The sequence below is a fragment of the Syngnathus leptorhynchus genome, chromosome 8, assembly GCF_054491065.1.
Source record: "Syngnathus leptorhynchus isolate UIUO chromosome 8, UIUO_Slep, whole genome shotgun sequence".
NCBI classification, from domain to species: Eukaryota; Metazoa; Chordata; class Actinopteri; order Syngnathiformes; family Syngnathidae; genus Syngnathus; species Syngnathus leptorhynchus.
The window spans coordinates 7,515,978-7,538,828 of NC_141202.1; the positions used below are offsets into that span (position 1 = coordinate 7,515,978).

At 39.5% G+C, this 22,851-nt stretch overlaps 2 protein-coding genes across 2 annotated transcripts in view; both read right to left on the reverse strand.

The window, feature by feature from the left end:
- The window catches only part of LOC147052229 (low-density lipoprotein receptor class A domain-containing protein 4-like), a 92,199-nt gene extending 91,102 nt beyond the window's left edge, over positions 1 to 1,097 (reverse strand). The window contains exon 1 of the mRNA XM_085919405.1: positions 943 to 1,097. The gene's annotated coding sequence lies outside the window, so the exon portion shown is untranslated. The remainder of the gene's footprint in view (positions 1 to 942) is intronic.
- A 687-nt stretch (positions 1,098 to 1,784) lies between these two features.
- Positions 1,785 to 22,740, reverse strand: cep192 (centrosomal protein 192). The gene is made up of 53 exons (XM_085919407.1): positions 22,505 to 22,740; positions 21,801 to 22,044; positions 21,502 to 21,612; positions 20,969 to 21,123; positions 20,734 to 20,795; positions 20,387 to 20,528; positions 20,135 to 20,247; positions 19,924 to 20,010; positions 19,700 to 19,852; positions 19,418 to 19,568; positions 18,698 to 18,915; positions 18,240 to 18,362; positions 17,770 to 17,919; positions 17,481 to 17,676; positions 17,180 to 17,326; positions 16,968 to 17,032; positions 16,252 to 16,476; positions 15,912 to 16,050; positions 15,704 to 15,786; positions 15,260 to 15,547; positions 14,668 to 14,928; positions 14,483 to 14,582; positions 14,175 to 14,283; positions 13,826 to 13,970; positions 12,734 to 13,394; positions 12,428 to 12,613; positions 12,211 to 12,359; positions 11,823 to 12,053; positions 11,593 to 11,718; positions 11,275 to 11,415; positions 11,022 to 11,085; positions 10,512 to 10,651; positions 10,017 to 10,109; positions 9,731 to 9,849; positions 9,462 to 9,659; positions 9,253 to 9,343; positions 8,675 to 8,854; positions 8,289 to 8,549; positions 8,074 to 8,195; positions 7,798 to 7,907; positions 7,316 to 7,478; positions 6,964 to 7,054; positions 6,775 to 6,853; positions 6,492 to 6,618; positions 5,996 to 6,101; positions 5,687 to 5,915; positions 5,447 to 5,523; positions 4,999 to 5,094; positions 4,588 to 4,707; positions 4,088 to 4,194; positions 3,646 to 3,772; positions 3,430 to 3,488; positions 1,785 to 3,172 (listed from the first exon to the last, which is right to left on the reverse strand). Exons 2-53 carry the CDS (start codon positions 21,971 to 21,973, stop codon positions 3,040 to 3,042), a joined length of 7,782 nt encoding a protein of 2,593 aa, XP_085775533.1. The 5' UTR covers positions 21,974 to 22,044; positions 22,505 to 22,740; the 3' UTR covers positions 1,785 to 3,039.
- Positions 22,741 to 22,851: the final 111 nt, after the last annotated feature.

The following is a 22,851-nucleotide window of genomic DNA, read 5'->3' on the forward strand; positions in this document are numbered from 1 at the left end:
CATGTTTCATAAAACCTTGAAATGTAAACAGGTGGATTGTACTTCTACTGTATTACAACACTGTACTGTAATTTCTATATTAAATGTCAAAGGAATACAATTATGGATTTCTATATAAAATGCCAAAGGAATACAATTATACATCAATAAAAAAATGCAGCCTTTGCAATTTGAAAATGGTATTTTATTAAATTGCAATCATTTTGGATTTGATTCATCGCTCAGCATCAGTGACAATCTATATTTATTCTAAGGTAGCATGTGTACAAAAATTATATATATATATATATATATATATATATATATATATATATATATATATATATATATATATATATATATATATATTTATATATATATATTTTTTTTAATTATTTTCTTTCCAGTAGCCTACACCTGTTTGTGCACTGAGTTACCAGGTACCACTGCATCTGTGCATTAAGGCAAAAAAAAGTTCATCAGTCCCTGACTCCCTGGTCTATAACATTTCAACGCTCAGAATTGAAATTCAGAAGTCCATTCGAGCTTCTCAGTTAGCTCGATCATGAATGCATGCCAGCGCCAAGCACACCTGTGTTACTCTCCCCTGAGGGCGCTCAAAGCTCGTCCCCATCGCGCAGGTCACACAGCGGGACAACCCCGTTACCCTTGGGGGCAAGTCGGAGGACGAGGACGCCTATTGGTTCGATTGCCCCGTTGCGTCGATGCAATCCAACAGCGCTAGCATCCTTGCAGCTAACAAGCCTTGCTAGCTCATCTGCAGTGATGCACGGTTGCTGATCGCTTGGTCAAACTCTGCACAGCAACTTCCACTGGCCCAAAGTCAGACCCGATACTGCGCAGCTGACTAGCACACAGCAGTTAGCAGCGTCACCACAACACTGCTCCGATATTAAACAGTGGAAATGCATTCAAATAAATCACAATACAAAGTTTCCTTACCTGCAATTAAAATCGTCCAGTTTTGAGGTAACCGTGCAGCCTTGTGATGCTGGATGTCAAGTTCCCCAGTGGCTCCGAGTCAGGGAAGGAAAATACAACCACAGCTGCCTCACTGTACATCGCACGCCGCTGGCAGCCACCTTGTTCTACGGACATTGGATGACACCTGCAGGCATCTGACGTTGTTGCACGCTGTAGGGTTTTAAAAGAAGACCGGAGGCTGCAGAACTGGACTGAAAGAGGTGCTTGATTATTTTTCTTTAGGTCAAATTGAATTCGTACAGGATACGTGACTGCATCTAAAGAGCTGGCTTGACTTATTTAGAGCGATCATATAGTGAAGGTTACCCTCTCTGCAGAATTTGGCTTGAGTAATAGTTTTAAAGTAAACAAGTTTGGGGCATTATGATTTCATTTCGTGGTAACAAGTAATACAGATAGGAAATGTCAAAAAAAAAAAAAAATGAAGGAAATGTAAGTTTGCATTATTTTTTCTAAAGTAGATACAATATGTGAAGATTGTTCTTACAGTAGATTACTCCCCAATACTCTTTTCCACATGCACAGGTTTTATTGATACGTCAGAGTGCACTCAGTTCATTCCCATGATCCGAGATGGAAAATAATTCCAGGAGAAAAACATTTTCTTTTGATTGAATGTGTGTGAGGGACTGATATATACGTAATGCTACTCTCTTTCTGTTGACCTCTGTAACCCTACACAGATGCGGGATCTGAGCTATAACCTTCAAACTCAGCGGAGCTCAACCCAGTGCTCAAGACAAGGCCGACGTGCTTTAAAAACTACATATAAAATAGTATTACAGATTACAATTAAAATAGTCAAATGAATGAGACATGGGTGTTTATTGAGGGAAAAAAAAAACTTTACTTAAATAAGTCAATACAATATATTACAAATTGCAGTTAAAGATTGTGCAAACTGTGAATCGATGGATGCTGAATAATAGTTACCAGATACAGCCTTCACATTAAAATTCACTATACAGGAAAGTAAATTGCACACTACAAAAGTGTGTGGCATCTAAAATGTTTATCAGACGATCCTAATGTTGACATATAAGCATTTTTAAGCTACATAACTCGACAATAATACTATGTCTAGTTCATCCAAAGTTTCATACGAGTGCTCACTGTTGAGTGGAACAGTAATGAACACGCCTTTGCCATGGTAACCATACCGAACAGGTCAAAACAGCTGCCCGGTCAAACCGCAACAGGAGGAAACTATTGAGAACTTAATAACAATCATAACCCAAACTAATGTCACTATGAGATGAATTTAAACCATCATTATGGATTAATTAAGTCTGTGCAGCCCTTTTGGAATAGTCTTGTAAATATCCTTCACAAACATTCCGTATCAATGGCCAAACAAGGTGTTCTGGTGTTGACATGATCTAAACGCTTCTTGGTTATTTGCATAGAAAGTAAAGAAGCTGAAGTCTTTTAAACTGTTGCAGACAAACGGTTGAAATGTGCCTGCAGGAAAAAATAAATAAAAAATCTTTGATGCCGTGTCCTAATTTCCACCATGAGTTGACTGGTTCATACTAGTTCATGTCTGCAGGGTTACATGGCAATGCAAAAATTGTGTGGCTTCTCGCAAAAAAAAAAAAAAACATCCCTGCAGGAATGACGCCAATACTGGAAACAAAGGCTCCTCAATGTATTTCAACTAATGCTCTCTCTTTTGGCAAGAAAAATGTACCTTGTGACATGACTGAGTTATGGCATATCAGATCAAAGTAAAATAACACTTCATTTGTTCAGAGAAAACAAACAAACAAAAATAAAAACCAATAGCCTAAAAGACAAATGTCCGGCACATAAGGCACATTTTTAGTTACAGGTTGTCTCGGCTGGGCAGCCAGGGTGGATGGAGTGAGCGTTATCAATAGTTAGCTTCCCAGTCTCCTATTTTGGCAAAGTGACAATGAGTGAGGATTTATTTCCAGGTTGTAATTGGCCTTGGGCAATCATCACATTTCCTTTCAGGAGTGTGCTGGCAAACAGGATCATCATAAGAAAGGCTGAAGGTCCTTTTGTGAGAAGTGGTGAGGGAGGCTGGTAAATTCAAGGCACTGCCTCACCAGTCAGCTGCACATCCAGACTTTCACTTGTTTCCAACTGGATGAGCAGCGAGCCAGCGTGTGTTCCAGTAGTCCTCGGCTTGAACTGGACGGGCAGCTTCAGATAGTGCTGAGATCTAATGGGTGATAAATAATGACGATGCATCAACCAGGAAAGCAGCATTCACTAAGGTTAAAATAAAGAAGCAATCACATGAACATTTCTCCTTCCAATTATTTAACAAGCTGTACACATACCATTAAAGTTGTTCAACAAAACACCTTGATCATGCGGTAAGCTCAAATAAATCCGTGAACCAGTTTTCAAATGACACATGAAACAGCTTGGAAACAAAATAGTTTTTCAGTCAGGGATTATGAGCAGTTGACTCACCTCAAGGAATATTTGGAATGCTTGATGTGAAAGGGCTCCCTAGGGTTTACAAACCTCAGCTGCAAGTCAATTTGAGAAGTCACACATCAAACGTTAAATCCGTGCAACACACAAAACAAATAAATCAACCTCTAGAAACAGGTTAGTCATGTCAAGTAAATTGTCTTAAAATCCAAAAGTAAACAAGGCAAGTCGACTGTTTCAGGCAGTCCTCACCTCATGTGTGTTGGGCGAGTTGTTGCGGATGTTGACCTTCAGAGTGCTGCACTCGCCAATACGTGTATCGGGGAAAGCGTAGCGATCCTGAGGCGTATTAACACCCTTCCATACTGCTTCATCCTGGCTGAGAATCAAATGCAAATTGCTTGATTGGAAGAACCTTACAAATATTTGAAGAAATAATAAATCAGCGCTCAGCTAGATAAAGATCCAGTCTAAAGTACTTTACCAACTTGAACAAAGTGGTGTTTGATGGCCAATCACAGCCCATCTGTGTTCTGAGTTTGGTTATGTGACCCTTGCAAGCAGAGCTGTGATTGGTCGTTACCTGAGCCCTGAGTAACTGCGATACCATTTTCAGTCGACAGCGAGTGGCAAAATAGTTGGTGGTATACTGTATGTCGTTTGACTGCATAATCACAGTTAAAGTAACTGATACCTGGATTTGGGCATTTCGGATTTCCTCCTCGTTTTAACCGTGGCCTCGGTTTTTACTAATGAGCAATCTCCTTCTTGAGGTCTTTTAAATGGTCCAGAGTTGATCCCCTACAAAAATAATTGCACGTAGGCTCACTTTCTTCTAATGACAATACTGAAGACTTGCAAAAAAAAGACGGGCATACACATTCTATTTGTTTAAGGTCTAAATTAATAATACTTGAAATGATAATATATGTTCTTAATGATTGTTGTCTGATGTGAAATGTTCTGTAAAGCACTTTGTTAGACGTATTGTATCATATAGTCACATAGGTTTACTAACGACTGCAAATATTCAAATCATAAGAATACAATTAATTACAACATTTTCAACGATTGAATTGGTATTGGTTTTGTCTTTAGGAAAGATTTAAATATGTGGTTCCCAGAGTGAAACAAGTTCAGAACCCCTGAGCCGTAGTATAGTATATACAGGACTACAAATCAATAAGCAATTACCGTGCCACATAGTTGAAAGCGGATTCTAGATTTCTGCAAGGGTTCAGACAAGGGGTGGCACTCCAAATCCCAAAACTGAGCATAGTCGCCTCCGTCTCTTGGTAAGAATGTAATAGGCACCTGCAAGAGAATACATTACAGTAAATCATTACACTAATAGCACACGTTGCCGCTCATCATTGGATCTTTCAGGAGGACAAAAAATAAACAAAGAAGTTTTTATTCCTTTTTACGATGTTGGTATTATCTATTGATATTGTTATAGATTTATGCTATGAAGCTATTGATTTCGAATAGAAGAATACAATAAGAATAGAAACTCTATGCTCCTTTTACATGCTGGTCTAGAGAGAGAAAAAAAAAAAAAAGCAAAGAATTGAACTGCATGACTTATACTGTTATTGCAATTACCTGCATCTTTTCATGGGCTCCCAAAGTGCCTGAGACTCTGGAACAGCTGAAAGCTGTGTAGGTGGCCCGATAGACATCACAACTGTTATTAACACCCTGAGGAAAGAAAGAAGAAAGTCTGACTCACCGCTTTTAACAAAAGGTGTTGGGATGCGCAGAAAATTCAGCCACTCAATGAGTCAGACGTATGATTGAGCATCTTGAGTCATGGCAGAAATGCTCTTTTACGCATAGTTCATCTGAACCACTAAAGATGCCGAGGAACACGTGGCAACTGATTGATGAAGTTGTAGTTGTGTACTCACTGTATTGTTTATTTTGAACTGAGCAACATTTTTTTGATTTTAGGGCGTCGACTTTGGTGGTGCAGCAAAGAATAGAAGAAAAGGCAATTAAGCTGAAGAGAGGGAAAATAGTGTTTACATATATTAAAAAAAAAAATGATTACCTTAACATAAGGAGGCGCAAATGATGATATGTACCACCTCACTTCCATTTCTCCATTCTCCACCTCCAATTGAGCCTCTAGAATGCAGGACAGAATAGAGAAACAATACAGACCGCTGACACTTTGCAACTTCAAGTTCTTATTCTAAAATGGCCTGCAGAATATGGTTTGCTGGAGGTGCTCATACTTCAGTCTTCATATCAACGCTAAGCTGAATTTCAGAACAATGGTATCCCAAACCTGATGTTTCTCCTGAAGGTGTATTGGGAAAGATGATGTTTTTCTTGCCGATCTTGACCAGAGGTTGAGATAACTGCAGTGGTGTTACGGGCAGCGTGGACTTTGAGGTCAGTCTGACTGGAGGCAACATAGGAGTTGCAGCGTGAGGTGATAAGGCTGACAGCGTTGCATCTGCTGGCGCGGCGGAAACATCTAGGGCCAGATCTCGACGGATTTGGACCTTGATCACCTGCAAATTGCATCTTTTGAGATGATTTCTAACATACAAAACATGGTTTCTTGATTGGATGATTTGTTAAGATCCTATACCTTCTGTTTCCCATCACAATGGACAAATATCTTCCCGTTCCAAGGGAACATGTCAGATTTGCTGGCGAGCGAAGGGTTGGGGCTGATCAAAATCTGCAGGTGACACCTAAAATTGAAAAAGTAGTACGATATTAACTTTAGGTAAACCTTCAGTATTGCTGCAAGTGCAGGACAGGCATCCACACACCAGACAACATAGGTAAACTATTCTTAAATCCGATCCAAACTCCATTGCATCACAAAGACAAAAAATGCTGAACAGAAATGCTGAATTTTAAATCACACTGAAACTGGAAATCACTTGCAGTATGAATTGGTGAAATATTTGTGCAAGGCACATTGAAAACCACATTTTTGACTTCATCACAACATTTCACAGGTAATTTCTAATGTAGTTTTCTATGAATGCACGTATAGTTAAACACAAATTATATTCAAAGCAGTTAACTGTGAAATACAGTCACATGAATTTACTATGAGATCCATTCATTCTTACTTTGACTCGATGACTCCATGCTGAGGCGTAATGGTCAGGTAATGAGCAGGCCAGGACAAATCAAAACTTAACTCTCTGGAAGTATTGTTCTTGATCTGGACCAGGTTTGTGCCTGCTGCAACCGCATCTAAAATGACAAAATAAATAAATTTATTATCATGCACTTTGCATTTGTCGACAAATCTCAAAGTGCACAATAAATGCTCATACACACGTATTAAGTAAATGCATTTGCCATTTCCATAACTTTCACAAAGGTATGAACCCAGGTTTTTGTACTCACTCGTACTTGGAGCTGCAAGGACAAGCTGTGCTGGATGGACAGTCCATGTGTCAGACTCTCGAGGTGCTGGCTCTTGGCTCTGTAGCGTAAAACAAAAGAAATAATTAAAAATATATATATTCTCTAGTTCAAAGCATTTAAGAGTCAAAATTCCACTGCTGAAATAAAACTACGATGTTTTCACAATACCTTTATTGGAGACCCGGTCACTCTAATTCCTGGACCTTGGGGACCCTTCACTGGCAGCACGTCCAAGGACACATGACCATTTGCTATGCCACTAGCAATGACATAGATCTTAAAGTTACCATAGCTACACAACAATAGTTAACTACTATATATGTCTGTAGGTATTGAATCAAATCAACTGCAAAAGGTAAGATTGGTTACACCCCCCCACCCCAATAACACCAGGAAGGATTAACAGAGTAACGAACCTCCAATGTACAATCAATAATGCCATTTCAGACGATATTGATTTTCCCAGTCTAGGTAAACGTGTTCTGACCGTAAAAGCTAACATTATTAAGTCGTGTATTACCTCTCAGTTAGCAAGTCTTCTCGAGCAGGGGTCAGCATCATTGCAGTGGTGTTGCTCTTCTCAGACTCCTTGCTACTTGTGCTTCCAAGTAATGACACTGCCACTTTACTCATGTGGCCATAGAAGATGTAGGCCTCATTTGGCCGCTGAGGCAGGTCAAATGCTATATGGGAAAGTGACAAGTCATTTTGCCAGAGCCCGACAAAGTCATTTGGATCATGTGTTGCAAAACATTTATTTCAGAAACATCCAGCTTGCATTTTATTTTTCGTGATCTTGAGAGAGAAATTCTCATTATATACTCTGACGTTGATGAAAAATTGCCCTTTCTGAAGTGTATCTCTTATTTGACAATTACTTAACTACGCTTTTGATCAGTTGTATTTGCTTGCAAGTCAACGCTTTTACATTTTGGAGCAAACAGGCGGGATGATTATTTTGTTCTTTGTAATATTTTTGTTCTTGCGTGTGAGACGTCTTACGCTCTGTAATGATCTCCTCTCCGAGGAACTCCTCATTGAATCCAATGTTTTTCAGCAAACTGTTTTCAGCAAGAACTTTCTGACCAGCATCTGGTTTGCTTTGAAGTAGTCTGAAGCATGAACAAAAGAAAAAAGTGAGGCAACCAAAAAGGCAATCCGTGACTCGTTAAAACTTTGCAATTTTGAGAAACAGTATTGAGTTATGAATATAAAAAAAATATCACTTTATTTTTAAAGATAAAACTAGTTTGTTGTTAAAAATAAATAAACAATAACCTCCGGTACTGTTGCCTCGAGACCTCATCTCCGCAAAACAGTACAATAGTAGCCAGCAGAGGTGGATTCAACTGACACAGCATTTGCTCTCTTTGAGTAGACTTCATGAGTACTGTGATCACCTGAGGAGGGGGGAGAAAAAAAAAAAACAGCACAGCACAATTACTGTATGGTAATTTTCCCAATATCAAAACAGTCGTTGTCTCTTCTCCTACCTCTTGTGTTCTTTCCTTGAGGACAAATTGTGATGGGGAAAGGCTAATGACAAAAGGGTCCATAACTGACCGGTTCATTACATCAGAGAAAGCCACAGCTTTAATGAAAGCTGCTCTTGAACCAGTGTTTCTGACACACAGGCACACCTTGCTAACATGATTAATAGCAATGTCTGACATTGTTGCCAAATAGCCATCCGCCTGCTTCCTCTGGTCCTCCAGAATGATGTTGCTGGTGCCACCATAGCCCGAGAGTGGAATCTGAGCAAAGACAGTCACACAATATGAATATAACTCAAGTTTCTCAATAGTAAACTCTGGAGGAAAAAATAAATGAAAGACTCAAAACTTTGAAAATAGCGAATGAAAAAGAGAAACAATCTCACAGTGAATTTGACACCAGGTTGTGATGGCCGGGTTCCAGACTGTTTGATCTCCAGCTTTGATAACATGCAGGCTACCCTTGAGGGCGCAAATAACATGTGGACAGTCACATCCTCTCGTGGGCGGATGGACAACTCGCCGTGTCGAGTCAAACGCTCTTCTGGACTGAACAAACTCTGCAGCTGCAAAAGAGTCGGAAATCGACATGAAGAATATATCTTTGACAATAATACAGATGTCATTGTCAGATTGTTTTGGTACAGAATGATGGAAAGGTTGTCAGAAGTTACCCTTGCATAAAAAAAATAAATAAAAAAAAATGGCTTCACTTTACAATTGCCTTATTGAAATAGAACTAGGGAGTGCATCAAATGTTAATGTGTCACCAGAACAGGATTAATAGAAAAAAAAAATAATTACTACATATTGTATGATACATCCACCCAGCAATCCATACATTATCTGAACAGTAACTATGTAGGTGATTAATGAAATGAACAACTTTACAGACAATGAAGCGAGATACTGTAGAAAAAAGGAAAATATTAAGATTCAGTTCAGAAAGTTTCTATCAATTTACCTGAAAGCAGTCCTGGTCTTGACCACGAATAAGTAATCGCAGGTGCTGGGTGGTAGTGGGTGAATTATTTCTTAAAACCAATTTGTGCTGACTGAAACAAAAAAAGTTGCACTTTATTAAGATCATAAAATGATGGTTTCATTTCTGCATTCCAATGATTAAATGAAAAGTAATGACATTCATAAAGAAAAAGCTGTAAATGTCCCTACACAGCTCGCCCCAAGGTGACACCTCCCCAGGCTACAAATTGCTTGTTAGACAGAATTGGTGGGATGTCAGCGTCTAAGCAAACACTAGGGCGAGGAGCAGCAGAGGCAACAGGTTTGGCAGATTCTTCAGAGACCACCTCGCCTTTCAATTTTACTTCATATTGCGGCCCCGACGGCAGCACCAAGATAGTGAGAAGGCTAGAATAGAAAAAAATTAAATTGACATTTGTTTATATTTTTTATAGCATTTTTTGCTCATAATTGTATACCTCGCTTTGTATTTCTTGGTACCCCGTGCTTTAAATGAGACCACAATGTCTTGCTCCTCTTCCACTGAAAGGAATTGTTCATCAGGTGTCACTGAGAAACAGTCCTCGACATCATTGCACTATTGAAAAGAGCAGAGATCAAGAGGTAAGGCAACTTGAAAAGGGAGTTTTTCTTAATAAAAAAACAAAAAAGAAACATTTTCAATTGAATTGTACACCAAACAAAAACCGCACAAAATGTCAGCCTTATTCAAAGTTCAGCTCTATGAAGTAAAATCATAATTACCCTGAGTTTCATCCACACGTCAATGTTTCCTGCATTCTTCAACGGTAGTGTTGTTTGACAAGATTTACCCAATGGTGCACGTAGGCAGACAGTCTGTAACAAAACACACAAAGACTAAAATCCCTACAGCAGGAAAATGAAATTACATTCATTCTAAAGAAAACCACGTAGCTACCAGTTTCTATTCAGAATGAATATAAGCATTTAGACAAACTAATTCTTGCTTTTGTGGGAAGCGATATGTTCAGTTTTGTATTAAAAAAAAAAAGTGGCAGAGGATGTCAGAGGTCAACTCCAATTAAAGCGCCCAGACAATTTTAGTCAGTGATAATTTGTTAAAACAAAAAATATCATCTTTTGAGTGTGACGTACAACTTTTTTTTTTTTGCTGCAAGCATTACATCACACCCAAGTTCTTGGTGCCTTGCATTCGGGCAGCAGCCTGTCCTTTAACCCTCTGGTCCACGTGAACATTTATTACTACTTGTTAAATACCTGCAGATCTTTTGGTGCGTGGACCCTTGCCGTTCCAGACCTAGCTCTGATAGGAACACTTTTGATGACTTGACTCGCACCAGGAGAGTCGACTTCTATGTCCACACGAGCACTGTACTCTTCAGCCGGACCCAAGTCCCCTGACAAACAGACATTTGTTTATTTTTGGTGCAGCAGGTTCCTGACAATTAGAACTCGATCAGCTAAATCCAGCGGGCTGGTTGTTATTCAAAAGGAAAGCAGGCCTCACTCTTGGTTCAGCTGTGTGTGGCTGAGATGATGTCTTAAATCATGGCATGAGAGAAAATTTGCCATTAAAATAAGCTATTGTCACTATGGTAAGAAATATATATTCTTCATTTTAGAGGTATTTTGGTGAAAGTATGCAACAGAAAGGTTATTAGGATACAAAGGAACCGTTTTGAATTGTAAATAAATAACCCATTTCATTGAATTAATTTCAGTCTGTTAAAGAATCATAAGGCACAAATTAAATAATAAACCTCATACCTGAAGACGTTGTATACTTTTGTAGAGCTTTGAAATGAACCCAAACCATAAAACACTCAGGATTCTAAGGGGGAGAAAAGGAAGTAGGTGAGGTCACGTTACAACATTGGCTCTGTGAAATTGTTTGAAGCTTTACCATCATTTATTCCAATTCTAAAGTTTTGGGTCATTACCGAAAATGAAAATTGCATGCCATCTACACATCAATTCAAAAGTGCTAACAAAAGTTTGAAAAGCTTTAGAGAAAACTTACCTCTCCATAGTTGGCAGGCAACACGTGATTCACAACAGAGGGAGATATTAGTGGCGTCATGTGACCTGGTGGTTGTGTCGCATCGGATGGTATGGAAACGTGCTGTTTGGACATTGAGAAGCAACGCCATGCTGTCGCCTTCTGAAAAAAAGATCAAGTGGAATATGATTCGATTGTTTTGAATTTCTTAAACTACAAATCCCCCACTAATCCTGAGATACCATCACTTTGGAATCCCAAAGCTACCATTGGAGGTGACCTGCAGCTTATGACATGTGCGTGGGCTAAAGTAATGATATGCATTGTGCGTTGACTTACCGCACTGATGACAAGTCGGATGGGCATCGTGGCTCGGGTCATATTGACGAGTTTCAGAAGTAGGGATTTGGAACTGCCTGCTGGTAGATCTCCAAAATCCAAACATCCAGATTTACCCACGTCAACCTAATAAACAAAAATCAATGGCAGATTTATACTTTTACTATCCTCCTCAAGAAAATGATTTAATCTCACTAGAGGAAATAGAGATTATTTCAGAGTTGGCTCACCTCTACAGAAGGATTTTCAGCAATGGCAACCAGTACTACCCTTTTGGCAAAAATATGGGCCCTGTCAGCCAGTTCTGTGTTGGCAGTTGCAGGCCAGGAGCAAACACTGAGGATATACTGGTAGACACCAGCCTTTGGCGGGATGAACAACACTTTTTGTTCTTCTGTACTTTTAGGGCCAATGACTGTCTTGTTTTTAACAATCAGCCATTGGTAAGGCAAACTATCCATCTGCAGTGATTGGGGTAGAATACAAGAGGACGATATGAATCTAATGTGCAGTCATCAATTTACGACAGAGATATCAAAAATCAATCTCCACGAGTTGGCCCCAAAAAAGGCTTCGAGTTCTCGAAGATATTTCAAATTCAAAGTTAGTCATCACTACCTTTTCTCCATCAACGGCCAGACTTGTAATTGTGATTGACACGTGTTGCCATCTTTCGGAGGGATTGAAGAAGCTGAGGGAGGTTTGTGAAGCGATTCCGACGCAACAGGCATGAGGAAACTGCAGCTCCTCAGGCGCCACCACTTGAACTGAAGAAACAAGAACATATGAATACATGATCTGTTGTACTCGCATCAAACGAAAAATCAACCTTTACCTCTTAGCTCATCAAGACAGCTTGCCACCATCGGTTCTCCACCATATTGGCTGTAGAGTTTTCCTAGCATGTCTCGATGGCTTTGGGAAGATACAGGAAGGTGATAGGACCCCGCAGCACTTGCCAGCGCCAGAGGTTGTACTGTGGAATGGATGTGCCTTGCTGTTGGTTCACCATTGGACACATCTTAAAGTAAAAAAAAAAAAAAAAAAAAAAAGGACGGTGTTAACCAAGCCAAAGAGAGTTAAAGAAACACTGAAATTCATTTGAAATTAATATTTTCTTAAAAAAAAAAAAAAAACATGCCTGGAGGAGGTGCACTGTAGAGACCGGTTCCTGTTGCTGCCACATGATAGACCCCAGGATTTAAGTGAGCATCAGGTCGTAGTAAATACTGCTGAGTTAGTTGAGAGTTAACGAGTGAGCTTGCCAAGGGACCCTGCATATCTCCTTGGTGGGGATAGTCTATCAAGCCAGGATACGGAGGCTTAAACTTCATGGGCCCATAGTGTAGTCCGTCTGATGAGTAGGACTGAGGTAAACCGAGCCCACCGGGAAAGAATGTTGGGACAGAGCTGGGAGCTTTCCACTGTTCAGATGTTGGAGGAGCTACTGTGGGGCCACTTTGTGGAATATGAGAATTACCGCTACAGCTCGAGTCGACCTTTGTGACCTGCTTGACATCGGACTCGGGTGGGTTCTTGGAGTTTGCTGAAAGACCAACAATTTTCTCACCGGGACAGCCGTGGCTACATTCGCTCTGGCTGCGGGTACATCTCAGATTACTGCTAGCACATGAGGTCTCTGGATTTTTACAGTGCTGCGGTGGTAGCTGTTCGAGACTTTTCGAATGTTTTGGCTCCACTTCGAGGCTTTTGGAATGGCTGCACATTTCCTCATCTTGTTCTACAGGCGGAGTTGGACTAAATCTGATGATTGTGGTACTGAGTGCCATGGTACAATCATTCTGAGGGGGGAAAACAGAATCAACATAGAAAATGTTAAAGCGGATAATACAATTATTTTTTACTTTATAATAACTTCCGCCTGTCCTGTACTAGTATATCTATTGTATGATACTGAGCTATTTCTTTTTTATGTTCAGTCATTTTAACTCATTACAAGCTTGCTAATGTAGTTGCTAATTAATTCAGATTAAATTATGCTTTTTTTTTTTATTTGCCAAATAAATAAAGAAATAAAGAAATAATCCATTGATAATTCATGGGGCAAAAGTTGACTAGGCAATAACAGAATAAAATGTAATACTGAATTACCAACGTACATAGAATAAGATGCTCACTTGAAAATTAATTTGGTTTCAAGTTTTACAAATATGTGTATAGACAAATACAACATTGAAACACATTTATATACCATAAAAAAATCCCATGGTACCTTTTGCCTTGCGGGTGTCGGCAAAACTGTAGCATCGTTCATTGAGATGTATGTGAGCCTACTGAGACTGGGGCTGGAGCAGGTAGAATGAGGAGAGAGGTCATGACCCGGGCGTTTGCCACTGGCACCTGGAGAAGGCACAGTACTGCAAAGAAAACAACAAAAATACAATTGCAAATCAAACAACAACATTCTCATTGACATATTTTTAAGCCTGGGCATTAATCAACAAGGGCAATAGACACCTACACAATAACTCTCGGGTGGGTATCCTTTAATACTTTATAATGAGGTCAAAGCATTCATGAAACAAAAAGTATACATGTGCAGCTTTTAAGTGATACAATACCTCTTAGCTTTAGGTCGGGAGCTCTGACTGGGAGAGGAGTGAGTCAGAGGAGAAGTGGAGGGCCTGAAGTTACACTGCGTCTCGTCCACACAGGGTTCTGTTGGCAACTCTGGAAACAAATAATGTCACTGATTTAGTTTATTTATTATACTCTTGGCGTGCCGATAGGACCACTCTGATTATTCTCTAAGGAGCACCCGACATGGGATACATGTGGATTTATCTCGTCAAGCTTAATTCTAAATTCTGATGATGTCCTTACTGAGAGACTACTAGTTTTTGCAGTTTGACACAAGTACTATTTTTACCTGCAAGTCCAGTGTGTGTGGATAATTTCTTGGAATCCAAAGTGCTGGCAGAGTTGATTGATGAATCAGGATGAGGAATGGAGCTTCTTTTGAGATCAGCCTTGTCAGCAGAAGATAATACATTTGTGTTAGATATTGAAGAAGCACTCTCCTTTAATGCTGGCGCTGGCTCTTATGAAAATCACCTCTTTTTTGGAGCCCGTCTCATTGTCCGTTTGTTTTGCTGAACATTGTTGTCCAATATATGCTGGTTGGTTCTTTTGAGCTCGGTTGATGTTGTCAGCCCAGCCAGTGAGGTCAAAGGTAGTGTGCGCTACTGATGTGTCACTGCAGCTAGACATGTTATTTTTTAAGTATTTCTCGATGTCGAAAGCACTCTGGTCTTCAACACAGGTAGTTTTTTGTAGTGTGACAGACAGGCCATTCTGATCTTCATCAGGGTTGCGCTAATAGAGGGAGATGGGAGGACAAAAAGTTATGTTTGCAATAAATAATGCAACAAAAATTGCTACGTTTTAAGTTTGATCATTGCCTTAGTTGATTTACAAGTAGGTATTACAATTTATTTATAAAACCAATCAAAGATTCACAAGATCAACGTAATTCATTGACATTTCCTAATGGGAAGGAAAAGTTAGAAAACAGAAAGTTCAAGTTAGGTATAAATATTACGTATAAGTATAAACATATCTATGATAGGCTTAAAAACAAAACTTCCAAATAATGTGTTTTTTTTTTTTTTAAATAACTTAAAAAAAAGTTAGCATAAAGCTTTACATGTTCATTTGGACAAGGTTCCACTGTGGATTTCCTAGGTCCCGCAGGTTCATTGGACTGTGTCCGATTCCTTTCCCTACTTTTCTTGGACAGCTCCATGATCATGGCAGCCAGTTGTGATGGGTCAGTACTGATGGACGCATCAGCAATGGCTGATGCAATTGTGCTGATACTCAACATAAGATTGCTACTGTTATTTTGGGGTGACACGTAGGTCTGACTTGCCATATTTGGGACAGAGCAAGGCCCCTCATTGCAGTCACGCTTAGCTTCGAGGGCATTACGGTCCTAAAAAAAAAAGGCACATTTCATTGTGATGATGTCAACTCATTTAACCAGTGGTGGTCGATTTTAACATGGTCCTGTTTTCATGGAAGTATAACTAACTATTGTGGAGGGCGTTGACTCTCACAAACATTTAAAAATCAACAAGCTGATTTTTACCTTCTGTTCACAGGGGCCAGGGTCTGTATTTGCCTTTGGTGAAACCCTTTCACCAGATACCTCAATTGTTTTGTTCAGATCATCTGTAAACATATTGATACAAAAAAAATAAAAAATCAGGGAACATAGTCAATCAGGGTTCAGATGTCATTCATATATATCGAGTCATTTCCCATTCATTTGGATGAAGTTATTACTTTGGACTCACCAGGATTTAGTGTTTTATCTGCTTGACTGACTTGCATGTAGTCAGTTTCAAGAGAGCTCTCTTCAATTAAGTCAGAGGGGTGAAGTAGTGCAAATGGTTCCCTCTTCTCTGGAGAGGTAATATTATATCCAAAAGATGGCTGTAGGGGTGAAGAAACTAAAGTTACATCAACGCGTGAAAGGGTCAAGCTAAAGCCAAAAGACATTGGTGCTAGCAGAAAACAAAGTTTAATTTCATTTTGTCTTTAGAGAGCAGACGCTTGGTGAGAAATAGTGCTTGATAAAACTTCATCTAACTTTTTGGAGGCAAAATTTCAGGACAGCATTTGTGTATGACTCACCCGTTTAACCCCTTCCGTGTTATTACCACTGCCGAGACAGCCCAGGGCTTCAGAACGCTGTTCAAAAAACTGCCCTAATGAGAGTCGCAAGTAGCTTTGGTCGCCTGGATTAAACTCGGGGGAAACTTGCGATGCCCTCATCAAGATGTAGCTGGTACTACCGGCTTTCCAAGAGGATTCTTTTTGACAGGAACTGTTGCTGCTACCTGATACAATCTGCTCCTCCTGTAATTTCCAATGAAACAAAGGATAATATTGATGAACAACAATCCAGTGATGTCACATGCTTTGCAACAATGGCACGGTAACTCTGCTCCACAATAAGATTCAGGATTGCAACCTACTTAAGATATTTCAGCAAGATCACTTGTTTCACATTTCTCCTATTTTTGAAAGCACACCAAAATGGTTCGGAAACGCACCCTGACTACTTGACTTTACATTGACGATTGGAGAGAAACATGTAATAGTGCAAATCCATAAAAAGCACACAAAAAATGGAATTTGCCACCAGGAGACCAATTACAAAAAAAAAAAAAAAACATTTGAAATTAATTTGATTCTTGAAATGACACAGAAAAATGTTAATTGAAGGTTTGATCAGGTGAGTTTTACAGTATAAGTGCAGAGCCAGACAATGAAGCTTCATGAAAAAGCTTGATCCAGTAAACACATTGCGAGGACTACAAAAAGCATGACATTTTTGTCACCCATACCTGCATAAATTGGTGCTCCTTTTCAAATTCCACTTGATCTTTGACTATCTTTTCCAGTGCATCGCCTGCACCAAAACAACAAAAAAGCCAAAAGAAACATGAATATGGAAACTATACTGCATAATATCAGATGACATCACAGCATCAACAATGTGTTCAGTGAGTAGAACACACGTGGACATACAGATTGTATTTGTTAACTTGATACATACCAGCAGAAACAAAGTCCTCAGTTTGAAAATCTTCATTGTTTTGTGTCTTCTCAGCAACTTCCTTCTCAAAGGAGGTGAAATAAGCCAGATCTGTTACCCACTCCCCTTCTTCATTCTTGTACACCACACTATTATGGGCACCGGCGCCTAAAGAGACAAGCAATCTTCACGGGAGGCTATACAGTATAAGTATTTATGAACTAAAAATTATAAAAAGGTAACTTGACTTCAACATCATTGTACACTTAAAAAAAAAAAAAAAATCCAACAAATGTGACTTGGTCTTTTTGCAAACACCAACCTTGCTGAAACTCTAACTCCATGGAGTCTGGACAGTTGTTCCAGTCGTGATCTTGCTCCTCCTGGAAGCTCCGACAGAAATATTTTGGTTCCAGCGAAGTCGAAATATAATCGTTATCTTCCTCACTGGTAACATCTGAGGCCTCTGCTGCAGGGTTACCACATGGCCCTCCTCTTAAATTTGCCAACGGCAGCACCTGAATTGAGATTTGTTTTATTTTTTTTCAAACCAATCTGACAGAATAACCTTTTGCAACGTACCATGAATAGAATTGCAAATTCCCTATTACCTTGGAGTTGTGGAAGTTGTCTTGAGTAACCTGAAGTTGAGAAAAAGAGGACTTGGCTTGCAAGGATCCTTTCGATCCAGCTTTACTTTTCCCATAAGCAGAGTCAGCTCTCTCATTTGTCATCCTCGACTCTGTGTTTTCCATGGCATCCTGGCATAATCACCCAATTTTAGCTATCCAGTTTTCTTAGACGAGCCAACAGATTGTCATGCCCATCAATGCCACCTGAGCTACCAAAACCCTATCACATATTCACTGGTTGTATTTCCTTAAATTCATTTTTGTTTTCCTTAAGTACTAAACACAGACCAGGAGCAAACAGCAATGGCAACTTGTATAAGTGGTTATCACATTAATGTGAAATAAATATATTGGAAGTATTCAAAATTTTACTTGTTTACCAAAGTAACACGACTATTATTTTGGCTCGAATAATCTAGCATTTGCACCATTTGCATCATATTACTCACCAGCGCTTCCTGTCTGTCCATAACCATGCTCCAGTTCACGGGAGAGAGTTCCTGATTTTCCTGGGATAAAGTTTTCGAGGTGCTGGTTTCACCGTTTCCAACAGGACCCACGCGGTCACCCATCTGTTGTCACACAAAAAAAAGTACAAAAAGCAAAACAAGATTAAACCTGTAAAACTGCCCCATTGTGGTCGAAAACAAAAGCAGCCCATCTAACATTTGTGCTAGTGCACCCAAGAAAAAAAAGTTGAGCGCACTAGGACAAAAGGTTCGTCAAAAGCCCTGAAAAGTGTGACTAACTAGAATGAGATTACTAATTAGTATGTATTGTCCAGCAAAGGCAGTCGGAATCAGAACGAAAAGACTATATTTGAAAGTTCTAAGTGGGTCATCTGAAATGTTGCACGTAACCATGGCTTATAGGTCTTGCTGCCTGAAAGGGGCAATTGCACACTTACCTCTGCATGTGTGGTAAAGTTCTCCCTTCCAAGTCTTGCAGAGTTGCTTGATGCACCATCACCATCTTCACCAACAGCACTGCTACCCACAATTCCCGGCCCACGCAGCATATCATAGGTGGTTGGCACATTTGTTGTTGGAAAAGAAATTGTTGAAACTCCCCCATCGTTTCCCCTATCCTCACTCCCACTGCTTCCATCCCCTCCACCTCCATCCCCTGGTTTAGACAAAAACAATCACCATCATTATACAGGGAAATAATTATTATCTTGCGCTGATTGTATAAATTGATTTGATTCAAAAGATAAACATTTGGGGAAAAAAAAGAAAAATCAGACATAGATTTGTAGAAGAGAAGAAGTGAAAAAAATATATCTTGTCCCACTATGTATACATGTGTATTGATTTATTTATACTTAATTTCTGTATTTTTGTTGTACAATATTTTTATAGCCCCTTTTGAACACAAGAGATTCACATGTTTTCAATTTGATCCAGTTACTCCATAAACTGACACACATTTTTTAATATTAATTCTTACTATTATTTCTTTTAATCACTTGTGCCCCTTAAATTGTAACAGTAACCCCCAATGATGTCAAACATCTTTCAAATGTAGAATTTCACTTAATTTGTGTAAGAAGAAAAATATAATTCCTAAAAACAGTGTCAATATGTCCAAACCTTATCTGAATTAAAAATTATGCATCATAACTAACCTGTGACAGGAGGGTTGATAACTTGTCCCTCAGCAGATCGTCTGTGTTCAATCCCAGACGCAGATGGACCACCACGGCTACTTATCGACTCATCATCCGAACTTCCCCCTTCTAGACCTGGCCTAAAACTGGGACGATTACTTTCACCAACCTGTAAAAAGACACAGTCATGCAATAATATCATAAATCATTTCAAACGTGACATTCCATACAAAGTAGTCTGGCATTTGTGAGATTGTGACGGGTTGGCTCAATAAATACTACTTCTAGTCCATTTCTCACCAACTGCCTGGAGATGCTCGGTAGTAACTTGGTTCTAGTGTAAGTGCTTGTCCGTCTGGCAGACTCGAGTTCATCCTCGGTGTCCTCATCACTGGCAGGACAGGAGTCCATTCCTGTGGCAGCCAGACGCACAACAGGCATCTGGAAGTTGTCCTGGAAAAAGGGGAAAAAAAAGTGTACTATTAAAAACACACGTTAAAAGCTAAATGTGTATTTATACTCACCTGATCGTAGTCGTCAATGATCTGGTGTCTGTGTTGTTCAGGCTCAATGGAACGTGAATTGGAATGGACATCAGACCGAGGCAGCATCTAACGTCAGACACCAATGAACAAATTCTGTGTCATTGTTTGTGACAGGAATATTTTGTTGACATTCTACTGGTGTACACTAAGCATATAAATGCAGGCCTTAGATTCCGTGTTTAAAATTTACCGTGGCAGGGAGCTCTTGACCCTCCACTGTGCCCCTTTGCATGGAAGGCACTAGTTTTTTGAAGTAGAGCTCCAGCTCATCGTCAGGCAAGTTGTTGAAATCAATGTCATCCTCTGGGGATTGACACATTAAACAAAAATTGAAATATATTTTACCAAATATTTACAAAAGCTTTGAGACAGAGGTGGAGGATGCTTTAGCTGGGAGAACAATGAACTTCATAGCAACATACAATACATGCATCAGTCATACCGGAAATGTCACTGTCGATGCTGTCTATAGACATGAGCCTTTCATTTTCCAAAAAACTGGAGTTGCTGCCGCTGAAATGGTCACTGTCCACTGCTTCACTTGGCACATTCTTTTTTTCTGTAGTAGCTTGCAGGGATGGAGCCTGTAATATGATTTTGGTCAAATTTCTTGCTGTTATAGTCCACGAGCATCCATTGAACTTGCAGTTAAACCTAGTTATGCCCAGCAATAATATATAGTTACGAATTAGTGCCGTATATTTGTATTTACATAGGATTTTTTCTTATATATAGAATAAGATGTCACTAGCTTCACTTCACATTTCAGTGAAATAAAAAAAAAAATACCTTTGTATCTGTACAATCGACTTGTCCAAATTGAGCAAATGTTAGGAGGCCGGTTGAAAGATCTGGCAAAGAAGAAACTCGCATTACAGCATGTTTAGCCTTGTGCAAAAGACAAATCAACTTCAACACAAATAAATACATTCAAACGTCAAAACAGAATTATGGTTTTGATGGTAAATTAACAGTAGGCAAATAATATTTATTTGGGGAACTGCATAAACAGGGATATTCTTACCTGTCAGAGCTTCGGTGTGCCTGGCCTGGACTGAGTTCATCTGAGTGGGAAGACCCGGGAGGGAGCCTCGGTTTCTGGATGCACTTTCATCCATTTTAATGTTAACCAGCATTTTTGATAGACGATGTGCTGCGAGAAAGTCATCTGCATTGTCCCTAAATAAAGTAGTAATCATCGAATGATTGCACATATTTAATATTTAAAAAATATACAAAATTACTCCACTGACTCAAGCAACTAAAGCATAAATGTACATCTTTGATGCAATCAAAAGAGCAGACATTCAAAAAACAATTCCTAAAATTCTCATCCCTCAATGAGAAATGCATTTTACACTCTGCTTTATAATTTTCTTGCACATTGCACAGCAGCAGCCTACCCGCACCAGAAATGCAAAAAAAAAAAAACGATGTCAGTGTGGCAGGACACACACATTTCATCAAAAAGGAGTTGCAATTTCTTTTGCATATAACAAACCATGATGCTCCGGTGCAAAAGCTTAACACAGTAAACTTGGTTGGACTTTTACTCACATGTCATCCTTGAAGCTGAGGGAAAACCTTGGCTTCTTGTCTTCAAATGATGGTGATTTAGCATGCTGCAGCTTTTCACTTTTCTCAAGGTATGCAGCAGCAACACAATCTCTGCAGAACAAGAAAATACAGTAACCTTATTGACAATAGTATTACATTTAAAGAGAGATCAGTTCTAACTATTAAATGCACATTTAAACTGAGTCGGTAAATATTGGCCATCTCAACACAGGAAGTGATGGTTTTGAAGAAGATGCAATTCCAGGTCACATCTATCCCAAAAAGAGGTATGCTCCCACCTGTTCTCAGATTGAGGTCTAATTTTAGCCACTGTAGAAGCAGCTACAGGCAGTCCAGGGCCTGAACCCAGCGTTACGTTTCCCAGAGTCGAACAGCCATTGGTGCTGTCCAAAGACTTGCCAAGGAAACTGGGGAAGGTTTCATCTTCTAATTTGTAAAAACTCTCTGCCATTTATTTGAACAATCGGGGTCGTGGTCCCAGTTTTGCTTGAGGACAACTCAAATCAAGATCATCTGGAATACCTAGAAAACATTCATGAGGGAGGGTCATGATTTAATAGGGAATAACCATCAATTAACTGTACAGAGTAGTGTGTATAATGAAAGTAAAGTCGTAAAGAAGTGATGCATTGACATAACCTTGCAAAGTAGTTAAATTCGGAAAATGCATAGATGTAGGAGTCAATGGAATATATTCGCAAAGCTCACTGATGTTCTATGTCGCCGAACTAGGCAACTAAATAGCAATATAGTCAAAGTGCTAACGCTAGCTCCTGGCTAAAAACAAATTGGTTTGTTGAGCTCACGAACCACTTCTGTTCAAAAAAAGTGGCTTTCATTTGCAGAAAACATGAGCGAGGTATTCCTTACTTTAATCATGTTGACCTAAACTGTGGCTTTTTATCCTTCCCTCCAGATTTAATCAAAGTAAACACTACAGTGATAACAATTGAACACATTAGTTAGACTCAACCTGACTCACTTCAAGTACCGTTCAATCGCGTTTGTGGAGTAAACGGGGGCCGTCCGATCTCAATTCCTGTTTGGGTTCTGGAGAAGGACCATCGTGAAGTCCAACTTCAATCCACTTTTCCATACACTGTGCAGTTTCTCCACTTCAAAACGTCTCAGTTAGGCGAAAACAAGTTGGAGCGCTGAAAGTGAGTGAACTCCACAGGAAGCCCGCCAGAACGTCATTCTCATCAGGGTGGGACTCAAGTTATTATCATCATTTGATTGGATAATCACCGGAAACGTCCGTATTTATAATTAGACTAAATTTGTCACGTATGCTGCATTCGAGGAATGTCGGAAGTCAGACTACTGGTC